Below are 18,318 nucleotides of genomic sequence, written 5' to 3'. Positions count from 1 at the left end.
ATGTAGAGACACTAAAACCACAACTACACCCTTGTAGGATCAATGCAAAAAGAAAAGAAAAAAAGATATTAGATTCCCATAGCATTTTGTTTTCAAAGAACATCTTTAAGGGTTAACTTAAAGTTTTTTTTAATTTATTTTTTTAGCATGATCCAGTACAGCAATGCACAGTATGTTTGATTTCAGTAGATTGGATGTTTCATGTGACACTCTATTGGTGTCTACAAGTAAAGCATGTGGCATTATTCAGTTGCTAAACCAAATAAGTGGCAAAAGGTGAAACCAAAAAGAAAATGAATTTCAACAAAAGCCTTTCTTAAAAACAATAATGTGTAATATAAACTCTGTGTAATATCTTGAATTGTAACATTTTTCTACTGTCTCTTTAAGTTGATGATAACCCAGCAATAGCCATAATTTCGCCGTCTTGGTTAACTAAAGACCCAAAATAGTCTTGCTATGAGTATCCAACTTCTAGCCAAAATAACTTGCAAGATGTATGATATTCCATCATGTAAGCAAAGTCAACAGTGATTACAATGTGTTTAGTTTGGTTTCATTTCTTTGACATGTTCATGTTCTAGATGACTATTCTATTCTTGGGCTATGGTTAGACATCTATTAAATGTTCATTATGACAGCCCAAATTTTGCTGAGTGAGCGCATGTTTTGAGTGGGAATGCTATACCAGCCAACGCCATGCTGACCAATGCCTGCTTCTTGTTCTCCAACTAACAATCTAAGCACTAAAGCTCAGAGTCCTCATCCCACAGTCATTAAAGTGTCGACCGGCGAGCAGGCCTTGCAACCAAAACAGCCTGCTTCTCAGGCTACAGTAAGCATTATAGTTCACTCTTCGGGTAAAGAGTTGGGGGAGGGGGGTGACTAGAAGAAAGGAAGAGGAAGGAAAAGAATGAGAAAGGGGCAGGCTGAGACCTCGTCCCTGCTCAATCACACACCAGATCTGTGTGTGACTTGATTCTCTTCATCCCCAGTTCCTCAGAAGAAAAGTTAGCTTTGACCACACTCGCCTTTTGCTCTTCTTCCTAGGAACTCGTTCCCGAAAAAGGGCACAGACAATCTGGGAGGATCTGAAAGGAAGGAAAAAGGGGCCAAGGACTTATGCAGCGGCCCAACACAGTCATTCCCCTTTTTTCAGCACCTGGTTCTATGAGGCTTACAATACAGTTTAACTTTGCCCACAGTTCCTCAAAAGGAGAGCTAGCTTTAGCCATACTCGCCTTTTTGCTCTTCTCCCTAGGAACTCGGTAAGAGCACAGATGAGTTGAAGTTAATGGGAAAAGGGGGCGAGAGCCCAGGCCTCAGCCCTGCCCAACCATTCTCCTCTTTTTTTGCCACACCCACAGCTCACCAATCTGTGTATGGCTTTCTCCTATGCTGCTGCCTTTACCGGCCACTCCTCAGAGCCGTGCTCGTCGTCTTCTCTTCTTCTTCAAGAACTTTAGTTATAATTTTTTAGGGATATACTTCCCAAACTGTTCTCACCTCTCTCAACCTGTGCACCACTGCCTCAACAGCAGTGCCAAACAGCCCAGAGGGTGGGACAGGGACATTAAAGGGTTAGTTCACCCAAAAATAAAATGTATGTCATTAATGACTCACCCTTATGTTGTTCCACACTCGTAAGACCTCCGTTCATCTTCAGAACACAGTTTAAGATATTTTATATTGATTCCGATATATTCTGTCTCTCCATTGAAAACGTATGCACAGTATACTGTCCCTATCCAGAAGGACCAGAAAGGTAATAAAACATCATCAAAGTAGTGTATATGTGACATCTGGATGTTGCCTAGCAACGAGGTGGAGAGGACGCTGGCTTTGTCTGTTCGCCGCTTCTCCATCCAAAAATCATGTAAACTGTACATTTAGAATTTGTTTTTTGTTTTTATGACTGTGACTAGTCAGTCAGAGCTACAGTTGGGACTGTTGCTGATTGCTGGCAGCCACTGAGAGGACGTTGTTCGCCGTTCACCGTTTTTCACTGCTTCTCTGCTGTTTTTGTGTGAATTCTTGCGGTTGCTTCTGGTTTGAAGGACATTTGATGTTGCTCACTGCGGCTGCTCTCTATTCTGGGTGTCGGCTGCTCACTGGTGGTCTCCCTCGGGCTTCTCCGTCTTGAATTGCGGCCGTGGAACGGCTTGGACTTCTGCGCCGACCCCAGTGTGTCCACAGAAGTGCCCGGAAATCTTTGTTTGCCTCCTGCATGGTGCTGCAGCAATTCCCACCATTTGGTCTTCATCTGCGTTTGCCATGCCTCGACAACGTCATCAGGACACTGCCGAATTGGGAATATGTAGCAATAGAGCCTATAGTGCTGGGAGAAATGTAATACATGGAGTGGACCACAGTGTACTGTGGAGCTTACAGAGATTTCCACCATCAGCTCTGTTTTCTGTTCAGAAAAGCTTTTAACTGTTGTGTGTTGGTTGATTGTTTAATTTATTATAATATATTTTTTTTTTTTTACTTTTTATTCATTTTTTGTTATTTTCCCCTTTTCTATTGTTGCACTTTGAGATTCTTTGGAATGAAAAGTGCGTTATAAATAAAATCTATTATTATAATTTATTATCTGCGGGTTAGTTAGAATCTCTTGAAGCGTCGAAAATACATTTTTGTCCCAAAATGACTTTATTCAGAAAATACATTTTCAGTCCTTAAAGAAATATTTGAACGGTTATAAAACAGCATATTGATTCAGGATTCGTATCACCATGTCACGTGATTTCAGCAGTTTGACACGCGATCCGAATCATGAATCAATACGCTGATTCACAACCATTTGAATCTTTTTTTGAGGATTAAAGACAAACACGGAAGAGAAGACAATGCTGAATAAAGTCGTAGTTTTTTATATTTTGGGACCAATATGCATTTTTGATGCTTCAATAGATTCTAATTAACCTACAGATGTCACATATGGACTACTTTGATGATGTTTTTATTCCCTTTCTGGTCCTTCTGGAAAGGGACAGTATACTGTGCACACTTTTTCAATGGAGAGACAGAATCTCTTGGACTAAATATAAAATATCTTAAACAGTGCTCCAAAGATGAACGGAGGTCTTACGGGTGTGGAACGACATTAGGGTGAGTCATTAATGACATCAATTTCATTTTTGGGTGAACTAACCCTTTAAGCAGAATAGCTTTATCTGACCCCTTGATACATGACAAATTAAACCAGCGATGTCTTTTTGTTGCCGCCACCATAGCAACTATGGACCAGGCAATACAGTGGACATTGTTTGGTGGCACAGAGAGCTTTATCTCATGAGATGAGGATGTCCCCAGGGAAAGGTAATTCGCTAAATTCCTTTCCACCTGAGGCATCCAGCCATAACCCTGCTTACTCAGCCCCTCTACATGCGAATAACTCAGAGCCGAACCACACAGGCTCAAGTCATAAATTTCACAAGTTCATCATATTCAGCGGTATGCTGTGTTGAGCAGGAAACAGATCTATTAAATGCATCCAGTTCAACTGACAACACACCTGATAACATCAGAATCACAGACACGCAATGATTCCTCGCTTTCCGCAGATGAAACAGATGAGCGTGCTTCAGCTTCTGGAACAAAGACAATAGAGCCCCGTCAGGAGAGGTGAGGAAAACTCCCTCAAGCTCTTTTACCAACTCCATCCGAGATTCCCATGATCATAACCTGTGTGCTGCCTCATGAAAAGAGCCAGCTAAGGGCAGTTTTCTCAGTGATAAATCACCTCAATGAATGCATCCATTCCTCTCGATGGCTGAACATGCATGCTCCACTCTCAGACAAATAACACACAGCTCATGACCATCAGCAGGCATTAAGAAACACAAGCATGGAGGAACATAGCGCTTTAATGGTCTGCTTGCAATTATTCTGCTTACATTCTGTACTTTTTTCACAGACTGCTGTCATCACACAGCACTCAAAAAAGCATCTTCCTGAAGACAAAGATGTTGATGAAGTGTTCTCAGATGCCCTTCTTATAAGCTGGAGTGCACCTTGTGACGTCATTGCACTGCGTCTACCATCAGCAGCGTCACATTTTTTACATTGCAGTACCGATTTGGTATCGCAGTCTGTACTTTTGACAACACTAGTTCAGAAATGCTTTCTGTAAGTTACACCACTGAGCCAGTAAGGAGGTCACATGCTTGTTATTTTTGCATGTTATGATATACTTGATTGTATTCACTTAAAGGGTTACTTCAGTGATTTAGCATTACACTTTGTATTTAAAATGGGTCATTTATATGGTAGAAATGTGAAGTTTTTTTTTATTTTATTTGATGCCTTCTAGACTGAGAAAAGACAGAAAATGTATTTTTGTCTCATGTGGATGAAAGACAACAAATCCCAGAATGCACTAGCTTCGCTGCCCTACGAGATCACTCCCAAAGCCACCGCTGGATTACTGGATCACTTGTCCACCGCATTTATTTTAATAAAATCAGTTCAGTTAGAAAACAGGCACTACAATTATAAACTGAACATCTCTGTTCAATAAGGTGTGTGTGAGCTGAGTGAGTGTCATGGCACAAACGCAACAGGAGTCAGATTACATTCATCATGAGAGCTGAGGTAAGCGCGTCCGCGGCATATATTCACAGCGTGTGATCAGTCTGGTGCGTTTTCAGTTCATGCCTTTGGAAGCTTAACTTTCATATTAATACATTTTTTCCCCCATGGACGGGTTGAAAACATGCGTAAATAGCTCGTTCTACTGACTTTAGTCTTTAGCCTCTGGCCAAAAAATCCTCAGATGACACAAAAAGATGAGGTTTGTGTGATCGGACGATCAATTGAATATACTCCTGGGTTTTCTACTGATACAAAGCCATATGCTAAATCACTGAAGTGACCCTTTAACCAACACTTTTTGAGTTTAGATTACATTATATAATTTTAATTATTTGTACCATTTCTCCTTGTGTACCTGATTGACTCGTATGCCCAACTGAATGAAGGACATGCCAGCTCCTGAAGTTCATTCAGTCAGCAAATCTTTGATACCCCAGTTTATTCAGTTAATTTCATATCAAACATGAAATTAAATGCTCATTCACAGTAGCCTGACAAGCCAGACCCACATCAAGATGTTTGGTCTGGAAACTCACCATAGACAGGGCTCAATCTAAGGGGCGGGATAAACGGTTGTCTTTCAAACTCCCTCTGCACGCGATAGGATAGCGCTACAACCAACCAGAGCAACAAAGGTGAAACAGAGCTTGTTGATAGATTAAACATTCGCCGTAACCGGTCGGCAAAACTCCGAACACATCTTCCCTTTTTAAGAATGACTTCAGTGCCGTTCTTTGTTCTTTTCTCAGAGAAAAGCTCAACTCCAAGTCCTCCAGAGTCGCGGTCAAAGCTGATTCGAAACACCGCCGTTCTCCAGTTTCTGTGTTTACTAGAAGCACGCAAACGCAACTCGGCCGTCGTCATTATGGCCCCGCCCACCGACTCTATACACGATGTGATTGGCCCGGCAAGAGTTAGGCCATTACAGCTCAGAAGGGTATTGAGAGTTGCTAGACGACACTCACGGGCAGATTAGATTTGCTGCCGCTAGGGTGCGTCTAGATTTCTAGGCTACATTCACAGCCCATACTATAATGATCTTTTGCTTGTGCGGATAGTCTTTAAAAAAGCAGGAAAGTGGTTGCATGCAAAAATATGATTCAGTGCAACTGGTTGACATATGTATTCAAAAACGTATATAAAGAATGACTATATCGAACAAATATTTCAAGATATCTATTGGAGGCTTAGTATACAGCATGCACAGCCACATTGCAATAGTCAAAACTTTGCAATAATTGCATTACCGTGCAATTTATGAGTTCATACAGAATGAATACAATGACATTGCTGCAATAAACAAGTAGATTTGACCACTTTTAAATAAATAAAGGGATTATTTTAAGCAGCTGGTTATTCTTTAGCAATGAAACTCATGCTTAGACTGGAACACATTCCAGAGTCTTGTGGTTTGGTGATCCTCCATAACCTACCCCACATTTTTACTCTGCCTACCTCAATAATTTCAACTAATGTCAGATAACGTTAAATATGACTGCATTAACCCTGTTGATCTCTCTCAACCAGCAGGATCACAGCACAACCATCCAGATGAGGATGAATTGCCAGAGTCATCTCAGGCCAAGACAGAAGTCAAGACAAAACCTCAAAAGCCAAGATGTTAGCAATGACCTAGTACAAGAAACTCTGAGGTCAAGATCTGACTGAAATCAGAAGGTTTGGAGCAGTGAACAGACAAGAGATCAGAGTTGTTGACTCATGTCTCAAAACCTGCGGTCGATCAACATATAGTATAAAATTATTTCAACTGCTTTTGAAGAACACACATCTAAAATGTCTGGCATGAGAGCGTATTTCTTTTGGGTTCAATTTGTACTGTAAGTTAAAACTAGTCAAACAAATTGAAAGGTTCGCTATGTCTAAAAACAACAAAAGTGAAGGCCATTCACTTACAATTATAGAATAATTATATAATGCATGGTATAACTTAGATGTATGCGCACTGATTTCTTAATCACATGGTTTATAGATAAATGAGAATAAATGTGGATCCTGCTGGCAACTGTATGTTCTGAATAAAAAAACTGTATAAAAACATTTAGAGTTGCATGTTTTTATATTCTCTTCTTGAACTCTTCTGCCTGTCCCAATAAAGGGGTCAGCATATGTTTAGGTTTTTTTTCTTCTTCTTTAGTTTTTAAGCAAAATGTCAATGAAAAGAAATAAGAAAATGATACGCTAAGGATTCACATAATTAGCATTTACAAACGTTGAATGGACAACGTTTGGGTTGATGTATTATCCATCTGAAAACCAGACAGAATGGTCTGGCAATGGTTACTCAAACCCCTATTGTGGGAAAAAAATGAATGCTGACTGCATAAGGTAGTGTTATCTATCTGACACATGGAAATCTTTCCATGTTCTCACTCTCAATACTTTATACAAAGCATGAATGTTCCAAGCTTGATAAATGTATTCGATTTTGCTTGGTTTTTAAGTATTAAACTTAATAATTCTGTTTAATTCTGTTGGCATTTTTCCCACTTAGCATCTTTTCTTAAAGTAAAACATGAGTTTGAACTCTGAACCCATCTTAGTGAATAGCTTCTCATTTTATACAGCATTTTGAAAGAAGATATACTACATGAAGCAATTTCTTTGTTTCATGTACTTTTATGGTTTCCCTCTGCATTTTCAAAAAGAATTCGCATGGCTCTAATTTATTGTGGGATAACACACAAAAATGGTTAATGTGTTCTGAATTTCAGTTACAGCTGTTATGCTGTCAATTATTCATCTAAACATTATACTGTGGAGAAAGAAACTGACTGCTGGATTATTACAAAGTCACCACCTGTCCGATGACTTTTAAAGTGTAATTATTTTCAGACGTCTGTGCCACAGCAATCCCATAAGCGGACTCTTTCAAGATTGTTTCTGGAAGGAATTTTAACTTGGCCATTAAGTCTCATCTGCAGTTCTCATTCATGTGGAGAGTATCTTTTCTGGCTATCACTGCTTCTTGAGGAATTTTAAATGGGCTACACAGGCCAACATTTGGTTTGCCTCTTTTATTTCTTAGCTAAAATTTGCCTGGTTTGACTACAATACCTGGAAGTGCCATCACACCTACTGTTATTCCAACCTTTCATATGGGGTAGTGGAGCAAAATGTAATTTCATCACGTCTGCAGCGGAAATTGCAGGATAAAATAAAAAAAATACACTGATATATAAATAAATATGTATAAAATATATATTTCCAAATGGTAATCTACAAAAGTGGAAAGCAACAAGAGAAAGTAAGCGGTTAAATGCTATGTAAATGGTCCTTATCCAGTCCTCTATCAGTGATTCAGGATGCAGGATGACAATCCAATCTAGGGCATAGATGACTCTTCTGGTAAACCGCTGTTCCATCACTATCATCCCGGTGTTGTATGGTCCCTCAGAGCAGATACACCTTTGCACTGAGCTTTCGGGGGAACGGTGTCAAACTTTTGAAGCTCTCATCAAAATAATGGGCGGATCTTTCCAAGACTGGTGATTTTCCCGTGTTCATTTCTTTTTCCTTACGGGTCAGGTTTAGTCCACACGTCCAACCCTCCTAAAGACTTCAGCTCTTCAGGGAACAAACGGGTTTCCCTTTTTTCACGAGAGCCCGTTTACCTTCAGTCTGAGAGACTGCTGGGCGGAGGGACTAAGAAGTTTGTTTTCGACGAAAACCAATTGATTTTTTTTTCCCGCTCATGGCAATGCAGAAATAAATAACAATAACAATCTGGATTGTGTAAAAGGAACGAATTTAAAAATAAGACACAGTTGAGGGCGCCGGTCATGGATAAGGAAAGGTGGTCCACGAGATGGAAAACGAAAAAGTGGCTCAGCAACTCCGCTTTAAGTGCAATCTTCAGTCTGACTTTTGTCCTTCAGGCAACACATGTGAGAGCAGGTAAGGAAAGCTTGAGGAGCATCATCGCGAGCCCTCCAGTGATGCTAGCCTCAGTATAGCCTGTATACTATTGTAAGGGACTTAAAATGTGTAAAATGCATTTCACCGTCAAAATATAATTAAAACACCGGCTATGTATTGTACGATTTATTGGCTGTGTCTCAAAACTACTGAGCTACCTACATAGACTGCATTTTTGGGTATCACGCGCGTTCCGAGGTAAAAACGCATTTGTAAACCAGATGAAGAGTATTTAAAATGTTTATTTTATTTATTTATTTTTTATTTTTTGCTTATTATTATGGCCAAATGTTGAATGAGGAAAAAACCTACTCGTAGGTAAGTTATAGGCTATCAGGTGCTTAAGTTGTGATGATCATTGCATAGTTTAATATCTTCGACCCAGTATATGATCTTTATTTTGAAACATATAGATTATTATATTATTTACAGGTTTATTTACTTCTAGTAGACTACATGATGCAGCATTTCAAATTAGGAATAGTCTTTCAAGACAAATATTTTATTTCAAGGTGTGCAGCCTACATTTATAGCCTATGCCAAAAAAGCCTCCTTTTAAGTTTTTTTATGTGGATTTTAAATACCCAGTTATCAACATCACATATGACCTTGATCTTCGAATTTTTACATATAGAAAATAATTGTAATGTAGGTTATTTCACAGAATAGAGATAAATATCAGAAAATAGTCTGCTCTAATTGTGTAACTGTTATAGACTATTTGATAAGTTCCTGAGGCAGCATTCATGGTAACTGCACTACCCTGCACACACCAGTGAAGGCACTAGAGTGCCCAGAATTAGATTTGAAAATTGTATTGCTCAGACAGAGAGAGATACCATTTCTCCACACTATCCCAGTCCACACTAAAGACCGGTCTGTCAGAAAGCTACTGTAGAAGTACACTCTGACTTTGACACATTGTCTTCCTTTAAAGTGGACGATTATTTTACAATGGCCACATCCATCATTTATATATTTAACCCTCCTGTATCCTATACAAAATCAAAATGCAGGCATTATACCCTTCATCCTCACCTGTGGAGATCACAAATAGCCTTTATACATTGTTTTTCTATAGTCTTTTAAAGGGGTTCTTCTCCTTAGCAAATCCAAAATATAATCATAATCTGTAAAGTGAAATATATTCCTTTGTTGTTATTCTGATGGCCATTTCAGATATGTAACATACCTCTTTCAAAATGGCTGCCTTATAATGTCTTCACCACATTGCACTTCTGCAGGCCAATTTGGTAGGTGGGGGGATTTTTTTCAAAGTAAGCTTTCAAATTGTTGGTTTAATAATAATCTTGACCACAACTACATTCCATGCATGAAAGCTGCTTTTTGGCTCTTGTCTTCCGGATTGTTTATTTGAACTGAAATTCAAGATATCTCTTACAGCAGTTCACAAAGTCCGCATGAAATATTGGCCACACCCACCGAGATATCCAATGATTCAACCAATGAGTATGCAGGGCCTTTTTTTCTTTTTTCTTTTTATGTTGGTCATAGTAAAAATAGGGCTGATGTTGAAGTACTGGGATGTTTCATTGCTTGTTGGATCAGATTGAATGTTATGATTTTTCTTGACAGGCCAGTTGATGATGTATCTCTTGTATATTTAACAGCATTTTGACATTTCAAACATTTGCCAGATTTCTTCAAGGTTATAGTCATTTCAGAGGCTAGATTACGCAGATGATAAATTATTTCCTGCTAAAGTCATATTTTATTGTGAATTGTCTGCCGTATCATTATCCATGACTCTGGCTCTCCCCCGGTAGAATAAATGGAAAATACAAAAAATGTAAATTATCCAGTACTTTTAATTGTGGAGTTGCATTAGGAGCAATATAGTGATTTGCTGCTTTAATGGATTTCGGATACTGACATTTTTTAAGAGCTTCTGTGAGAGGGGGGGTCCTGTTCCTGCCAATTCTCCACATCTGGAATATATGAGCCCTTTAGGTATGCAGTAATGCTGAGAGACATTCTGAAGAGCACAAAGAGACCTTTAGTTTAGAGTTTAGAAAAGAAAAAACAGTAGCACTGCATTTTGGAAGAGGCTAGTAAGACTTTCATATTATTACCCCCTCCTTCAAGAGTTTGGATATGTGTTATTCGTCACATTTAGAATGATAATGCAGAGGCTGCTCTATGTTTTGTCAGTGGGGGTTACGTTGAATGGAAACTTTCAACAGACTGATTTGACAAAGCTACATTAGGACCTCACCACATCATTAAGCTTACAAACGTGCACACGGATGTAGACACGCTGGGCTTTATTATGTGCAGCTGTTTAAAATCAAGCGTTTTCTGGCAAATATTTCAGAAAAATCTTTACAATGTTATACAAAACTATAAAACACCCAGATCTTTCTTAATATTTAAGCTGTTTTCTATCAAGAAGAGAGTAAATCAGTAATATTGTGAAATGCTATTAAAATTAAAAATATTTGTTTATTAAAATGCAATTTATTATTATTTATTATGTTATTTTCAGCAGCCATTACCCATGATCCTTCATACAAATAACACAAATATTTTAATTCATGATTATTTAATCAATAGAAAGTTCAAAATAACAGCATTTGAAGAAAAGGTTGTCTCTTCTTTCCCTGTAAATCAATTTAATGCATCCTTGCTACATAAAAGTATTAATTTCATTCAGAAATAAAATCATACTGACCTCAAACTTTCAAACAGTAGTGCATCATTTACTATTAAATATAGTCGCTTAGATTAACAATAAGTTCGTTTTTTCAGTGCATTAGGACTTAGTTGGTGGTACAGTGAGGAGAAGTTATCTGCAGGCTGTGCCATGCCGACACCATAATGTGTTCAGCATGTTCAGTAACCCTAAAAAAGCACCACCCTTCAGCTCCGGGCCACATATGTGGAACAGGAACTACTGGATCAGCACTTCCTGCACACTCTTACCATATGGTTAAAGAAAATAATCACATTTTACTTATTTTTACAAAAAGTTGCAAGAGAAGAAATGTCAGAATATATATATTTTTCTGCTCTTGAGCTTAAAATGAAATGTTACTGTGATGACCAAGTGTCTGCGTGACTTTTCCATTGTCTATTTTTAACAAACGCAGCTCATTGTTTTTCATATTTTATAAAGGTTTACTGGTTTTATTGTGCCTTACTCACAGTGTTATAGGGCTGATCTATCAAAGACTTCAGTATAATTCTTCTAAAGTGCTTTCCCAGGCTTAGTTGAGTCGGACAGGGTGGAAAATGAGCCCTTTTGTGATGTCAAAGCATATGAAAATAAAACCCTGATTTGTATCCAACACGAAGGAGTCTAGAGAGAGAGAGTGAGAGAAATGAGTCTTAACAACTAGTCATTCTTGTTTGTATGGTTTATTGTTTTTAGGCCTTTGAAAGGGATACTTCCTGTCTGCTGCCTGACCAGCAGACAAATGTGTCCATTCGACCTGACTCAGAAGTTTGTGTAGTCTCTGGTAGCGGGGAAGTCAGAATAGGAGTGTTTATGTGCTAGTCATCCATTCAGCCTCTGTTCCTATTCCCTTAAAACCTCCTGAGATTCAGAGACTTCACAAAACTCGTCATCCTCAACCACAGCGTTGGCAGTGGTGATGACAAACAGATGCATCTTAGGGACACAGAGTTGTGTACGGATAGTGATGGATGTAAGTAACCCAGCTGAAACTCTTATCTCCCTGACCTTGCGTACATCCTCATTCATCAAGTCTCGAGTGAGGCCGGAACTTTTCCTTTTTAAGGCATCAAAGACGAAGTCTAAAAGACTCAAGCAGAGCAATAAATCAGCGTGACATTACAGTGCTGCTCAGAGTCCACTTTACAGTACCAGCCTCTAAATTGCCATATTAATTATATCATAAATCTCTCAGCCTGTTCAAGCATTAGCATAGATTTGTTAAGGATCATTAGAAATGGGCCATTTGTGGGGTGCAGGCTGAGCGAAACTAGAACCATTCATATACGACACTGGCAGTAGCGACATGATAAAGTGTAGTACCTGACATATTGGTGGAGTTGAACTGCTTGTAAAAGTTTGGGGACGTGCTGTGCTGCCATAACCGTAGAGGAGCAGTGACCAGCACCAGTGACTTTAACTCCTGGAATGTTTAGCTTTGTAAATGGATCTGCATGTAGGGGGGTCAATTATCCCTACTGGATATTTCTTCACATCTTTATTGCTGTTCTGCTCGGGTTCCTTGTAAAAGTACGATTGCTTCATTGACGGTCACAGCGCATATGCGATGGCAGGGAATTATGTACAGTAAAAGCATCAGTCAGAGTTAGCGTTGTTGCGAAATGACGTGTGGCACCTAGGGGCAATTTTATGGGAATTTGTTTGTTCAAACGGCAAGATGTGGCCAACAAATGTCCTCCATTATTGAACGATAATTCACTGTAGATCAGCTGACTCCACACTGCGGTCATCATTCAAGGCAGGATAAGGATAAGCCTGGTTGCATAAGGGAACAATATGTATTGAAGCTGGCTTCTTGTTTTTAAACTTTGAAAGTTTAATAAAATTAAATAATAACCCAACTTGGAAGCAATTGTGAAAAGTAAATGGGCGATTTTATCTGAGAACAGTAGTTTCACACCAGAATCAGCCCCTCATCTGTAACAAATTAAACTTATCTTTGGATAGTGCTTCTTAATTTTTCTCTCGCTGTTGTTGTCTTTTTTTAGTTTTTTTGTATCCACTGACAGACACTAAAGAAATATTGTTGCTTTAGACTTTTCCTCATTTCTCATCCAGCCATTTTCTAGCAGAATTATGCCTTCAGTTAAACTCGATAAATGGAAATAACTGTACAATTGTTTTGCCTTGATGCTGCAAAGCTACTGATGCTAATAATGTTTGTTCACCAATGGAATTATGAAAATGACAAACGCTTTGATCATAGCACTCAATGTTCTGCCTCACAGCTGAACCCGTGGATGTGCTCAAGGTCTTAGACTTTAAAAGTTCACCTGAAGGAGTGAAGAAAACACAAGGCTTCTGCACCATCCGGAGAGGATCCAAACCAGATGTGGCCTACCGAGTGGACAAACGAGCTCAACTCAGCTCCCCAACCAAGCAGCTCTTCCCAGGTACATGATTAATGCTAATCTACTGTACTGTACTCTAATCCCTACTTACTTTTAAATAGAGTAACTGTTCTGGTTGGGCAAGGCTGTAAATCAAACGTGTGTAATTGGTTTTCTCTTGCAAAGTGACATTTAAGTTGTTTATTTTTTCTCTTTGAAATGCATCCAACAGGAAGTCCATAATGTAGCTTGACCGTCTCGGTTAAATTTATTTGGACCGTTTACAATACTAGAAGTCTGATGCCCAGACCTTGATGAAGGAATTAAAGCCATATTTATTGTTCCAAGAAAATGTCCATTAAGAAAGAGAGAAAGCTACTGTTTCGACTAACATAGGCTCATTGGAAAAACATGATTCTGCTTACCTTTACATACATGTCACTGCAGTTTCCAGTTAAAATTAATAGAAGTGTCAGCAAAACCCCAAAGATGTGCTCTGTCACTCACTAAGGGACTAGGAGCACTAAACACTAGGAGCTCAAATCTTACATTTGCTTCAGACTCAAATCAAATAGTTACATTTGCCTTTGTTAATACTTTCAGTTAGGTTTATGGTTGGGTTTAGTGTAGGTGAAACATTATTTTCAAAAGCCATAGCATTTTATGGCTTATGAAAATAATATGCATATGCATATGCATATAGCCTAACCTTTTAGCGCCATTCGCTAGGTATTTCATTTCCCAAACAACATAACAAAAAAAGAAATGTGTTTTGAAAGTGTTGAAATTTGCAAAAAGTAATGCAATATCCTATTACAGAAATGTCACTGCTGGCACATTTTCCTAGAGCCTTTGGCCCGAGTGTTACTTGCTAATCATCCATGACTTGTGAAAAGTTCAAAACTGATGCTAATTGTTGCTAATAGCCTGAGCCCTAAAACAGAGGTCAATACTGTATGTTCTTTGTAGCATAACACAGATTATGAACTATTACTTATTAAAATCATTCAAAAAAGCAATGTTTCATATGTCCCCGGCAAGTCCATGGTAAGCACAGTTTTGAATAAAGTTTTTATTAATGGTCAGAGGTGGACAATAGTGGAGTATTTTTACTTTCCAAGTCATTTTATTTTTCAAGTATATGTACTTTATCAGTGTTTTGGAAAACTTTTTACTTCACAACATTCCAAAACATAATATTGTATTTTTTACTGCACTGTGTTTCATATAAAATATTACGAAATACTTATTTACATTACAAATATAGTGCTGTATACGTTTACTCAAGTAAAAGTAATTAAAATTACAAGTAAGCAAGTATATGTTTAATGTAGGCTTAAGAGTTTAAAAAAAACAACTTTTATTTATGAAATGTAGTGCAGTAAAAAGTTTTATATTATACATTATGCTTTGGTAGTGAAGTAAAAGTTTTCCAAAGAAAAACACTGATAAAGTATATACTTAAAACAAGACAAAAAACTCCACTACTGTCCGCCTCTGGTAATGGGATGTTGAAATCTCTAATCATTTGCTCAGTCTATAGCAATAGCATCATATACGTTTACAAGTTAAGTCCTATTAAGTTGGACCCTCTGTTCTGTGTGTGTTGGGAATTTTCCAAATTGGCCAGACCGCAAAGGGTAACTGAGGCACAAAATAGCAGAAGATTAAATTAACAATTCTTTTTCTGTGATTTTTGGCTGAATTAAAATGGCCTCCAAACCTTATGGTTTCAGGACTGGAAATTTCAGTTAAATAGTATGTTGGCAAGAAGAAAAAAAAATCTCCCTCAAGGTTGGCAAAGAGAACAGCATTTCAGATATACACAGTTTGAGCATTATTTCCACACTAGTGATCATACAACCCATTTCATGGTAAATATGTTATGTTACCTGACACCTTGTAAAGTTAATGTGCCAACAGAAAAGACAAACTGTTTCATACTTCATTAAACCATCTCCTACAACTGATGTGTGGGGAAGGGGTTGTTGTAAAATGGCCATTGCATCACAAAGCCTATTTAGATCACACTACACTGTTCTGATAGTCTCTGCCACAGAAAGGAATACAAGCGTATGAATCATCAATAACAGCTTATGTTTAACCCACAATGTATTTCCTGTATCTTCAGGAGGAGTATTCCCTCAGGATTTCTCCATCCTTATGACTATCAAGCCAAAGGCAGGAACACAGTCCTTCCTTTTGTCGGTATACAACGAGCAGGGCATCCAGCAGATGGGTGTGGAGGTGGGCCGCTCGCCGATCTTCCTGTATGAGGATCAGCATGGGAAACCCGCTCCTGAGGATTACCCCCTTTTCCGTGCAATCAACCTCGCAGATGGAAAGCAAGTTGACTCTTAATTTATATTTGTAAAGGCTTTTGGTCTAAACTGTTTGAATACCTGAAGCTTTTCTTTGAGGAGTTTAATGTCAGTTTTAGTAGAAATCTTGTTTTAATGGTGTGAGTGTGTGTGTGTGTGTGTGTTTTTAACAAGCTGTAGTACAGTTGTCATCAACTGGCCGTTGAATGTGTTAGGATTAGTTATGCAATTCCCTTATGAAGTTTTCCTAGTGCCTAGTTTAGTTCACTGTGTTTATTATTGGAACTATTTTCCATCTGCCTATTCATTTATTTATCTATATACATATAACTAAAGTAGGAAAAATGTGTGATGTTAATATTCAGCCATATGTAACCAATTAAGCAAAGCAAACATTTATTTGAAAAGAAAATGAGAACAGCAGTAAGCTTCTGTGGTTCTGATTAGCCACATTGAGGTTTACAAGTGATAAAACAATGGTGTATTCTCACAATTCATGTAGTGAAGACCTTTTTAATTTGAGAAAAGAATGGTGTTAAACAAAAACCAGCTTGTGAAATATCTATAACTGAGTCAACATGAAGTGCTGAGAAAACGCCTTTTTAAAGGGTTAGTTCATCCAAAAAATGAAAATTATCCCATGATTTACTTACCCTAAAGTCATCCTATGTGTATATGGCATTCTTCTTTCAGACGAACATAATCGGTGCTATATTAAAAAATGTCCTGGCTCTTCCAAGCTGTATAATGGCAGTGACTGTTGGGTCATTTTTGAAGTCCATAAAAGTGCATCTGTTCATAATAAAACTGTTCCACACGGCTCCATAGGGTTAATAAAGGCCTTCTGAAGTGAAGCGATGCGTTTGTGTGAGGAAAAACATCCATATTTAAAACTTCATAAAGTAAATTATTTAGCTTCCGACGAATCGCCTTCCGTATTCAACTTACGGAAAAAGTGTAGCAAAAAAAGTGTAAGTTAAATACGGAAGGTGATTCGCCGGAAGCTAGATAATTTACTTTATCAAGTTTTAAATATGGATATTTTTCTTACACAAGTGCATAGCTTCGGTTCAGAAGGCCTTTATTAACCCCAAGGAGCTGTGTGGAACAGTTTAATGACGGACAGATGCACTTTTATGGACTTCAACAGTCCCAACAAATGACCCAACAGTCACTGCCATTATAACGCTTGGAAGAGCCAGGACATTTTTTATATATAACTCTAATTATGTTTGTCTGAAAGACGAACGTCATATACACCTAGGATGGCTTGAGGGTGAGAAAATCATGGGTTAATTTTAAATTTTGGGTGAACTAACCCCATGTTTTACACATGGACAGAGAGAGTGTTGTTTGTATTTTTCTTTCAAAAGATTTTATTTAGAAACGTCCTGTACTAATACAAAACTCAGTCAATGGCAGGCAGTTGTTTTTCTCACTATATAAATGTGAATGTATAAAGGACCGTACATGCATTTTAGTTATGCAAGTAAAAGCTAACAGTAACATATTTCATGCTACAAAATTCATGGTTCTTCTTTGTTGTTTTTCCTACCCAACAGGTGGCACCGTGTGGCTATTAGCATAGAAAAGAAGACCGTTACAATGATTGTGGACTGTAAGAAGAAGATCTCTAAACCACTCAGCAGAAGTGACCATGCAATCATTAACACAGATGGCATCACTGTCTTCGGCACCAGAATCCTGGACGAGGAAGTTTTTGAGGCAAGCAGCGCTGTTTTATAAAAACTCTGGTAGATACAGCCTATTCAATTTATGATTTGTGGAGCAGTGTAGGCCAAGGATAAACTCATAAAAAAAAAGGTTCAACAGCTGTGACTTGGGTGATACCCTTTTAGAAGGTACAACGTGTACATTTATTTACCCTAAGGGTGCATAAAATAGATTAGTATGTTTTGAAAGTACCCCCCCTCCCGTGACAGCTGTTGTTGCAGGATACTCACACTGTTTAGTGTCTCGAGTTCGTATGATGCTGGAAATTGCCAAATGATTTGATTTACTGCAATATCAAATGATGTTTGTGAAGAGACGAAACCTTTCATATTCATTTACGAATGATAGTGCATGTCAGAGGGTTTTATTTGTTCATAGATCATTAATGCTGAATACTTTTTGAACCCAAGATCACTCCCATGTATATTTACAATTGAATTACTCTACATATTTGGCAAATTTTAGCATATTTTGGAGAGCTGTGGGATTGGCTTATGAACACGGTGACCTGCTGTGATGTTTAAGAGAATTAGGCTAGCTGTGGTTGTTTTTTATTAAAGGAAGTTTTTCTTTCCCATAGATTTTTTTTATATCACAATTGTATTATTATTATGCATTTGGCAGATGCTTCTACTTAAGGTAAACATTTTTATGATTTCTTGCTTTCCCTGGAGATTGAATC

The 18,318-nt window shown here is 38.1% G+C and overlaps 1 protein-coding gene across 1 annotated transcript in view; it reads left to right on the top strand.

The window, feature by feature from the left end:
- The first annotated feature begins 8,153 nt into the window (after window positions 1-8,153).
- The window catches only part of col11a1b (collagen, type XI, alpha 1b), a 97,816-nt gene continuing 87,651 nt past the window's right edge, over window positions 8,154-18,318 (top strand). Inside the window, exons 1-4 of the mRNA XM_067453969.1 lie at window positions 8,154-8,514; window positions 13,480-13,644; window positions 15,713-15,926; window positions 17,465-17,627. Of these exons, the coding sequence (XP_067310070.1) occupies window positions 8,400-8,514; window positions 13,480-13,644; window positions 15,713-15,926; window positions 17,465-17,627 (657 nt within the window). The 5' untranslated portion in view covers window positions 8,154-8,399. The remainder of the gene's footprint in view (window positions 8,515-13,479; window positions 13,645-15,712; window positions 15,927-17,464; window positions 17,628-18,318) is intronic.

Source organism: Pseudorasbora parva, chromosome 9, assembly GCF_024679245.1.
Source record: "Pseudorasbora parva isolate DD20220531a chromosome 9, ASM2467924v1, whole genome shotgun sequence".
Taxonomy (NCBI): Eukaryota; Metazoa; Chordata; class Actinopteri; order Cypriniformes; family Gobionidae; genus Pseudorasbora; species Pseudorasbora parva.
Note: the sequence above shows the minus strand (reverse complement) of the source record. Positions and strands in the feature narration are given on the sequence as shown.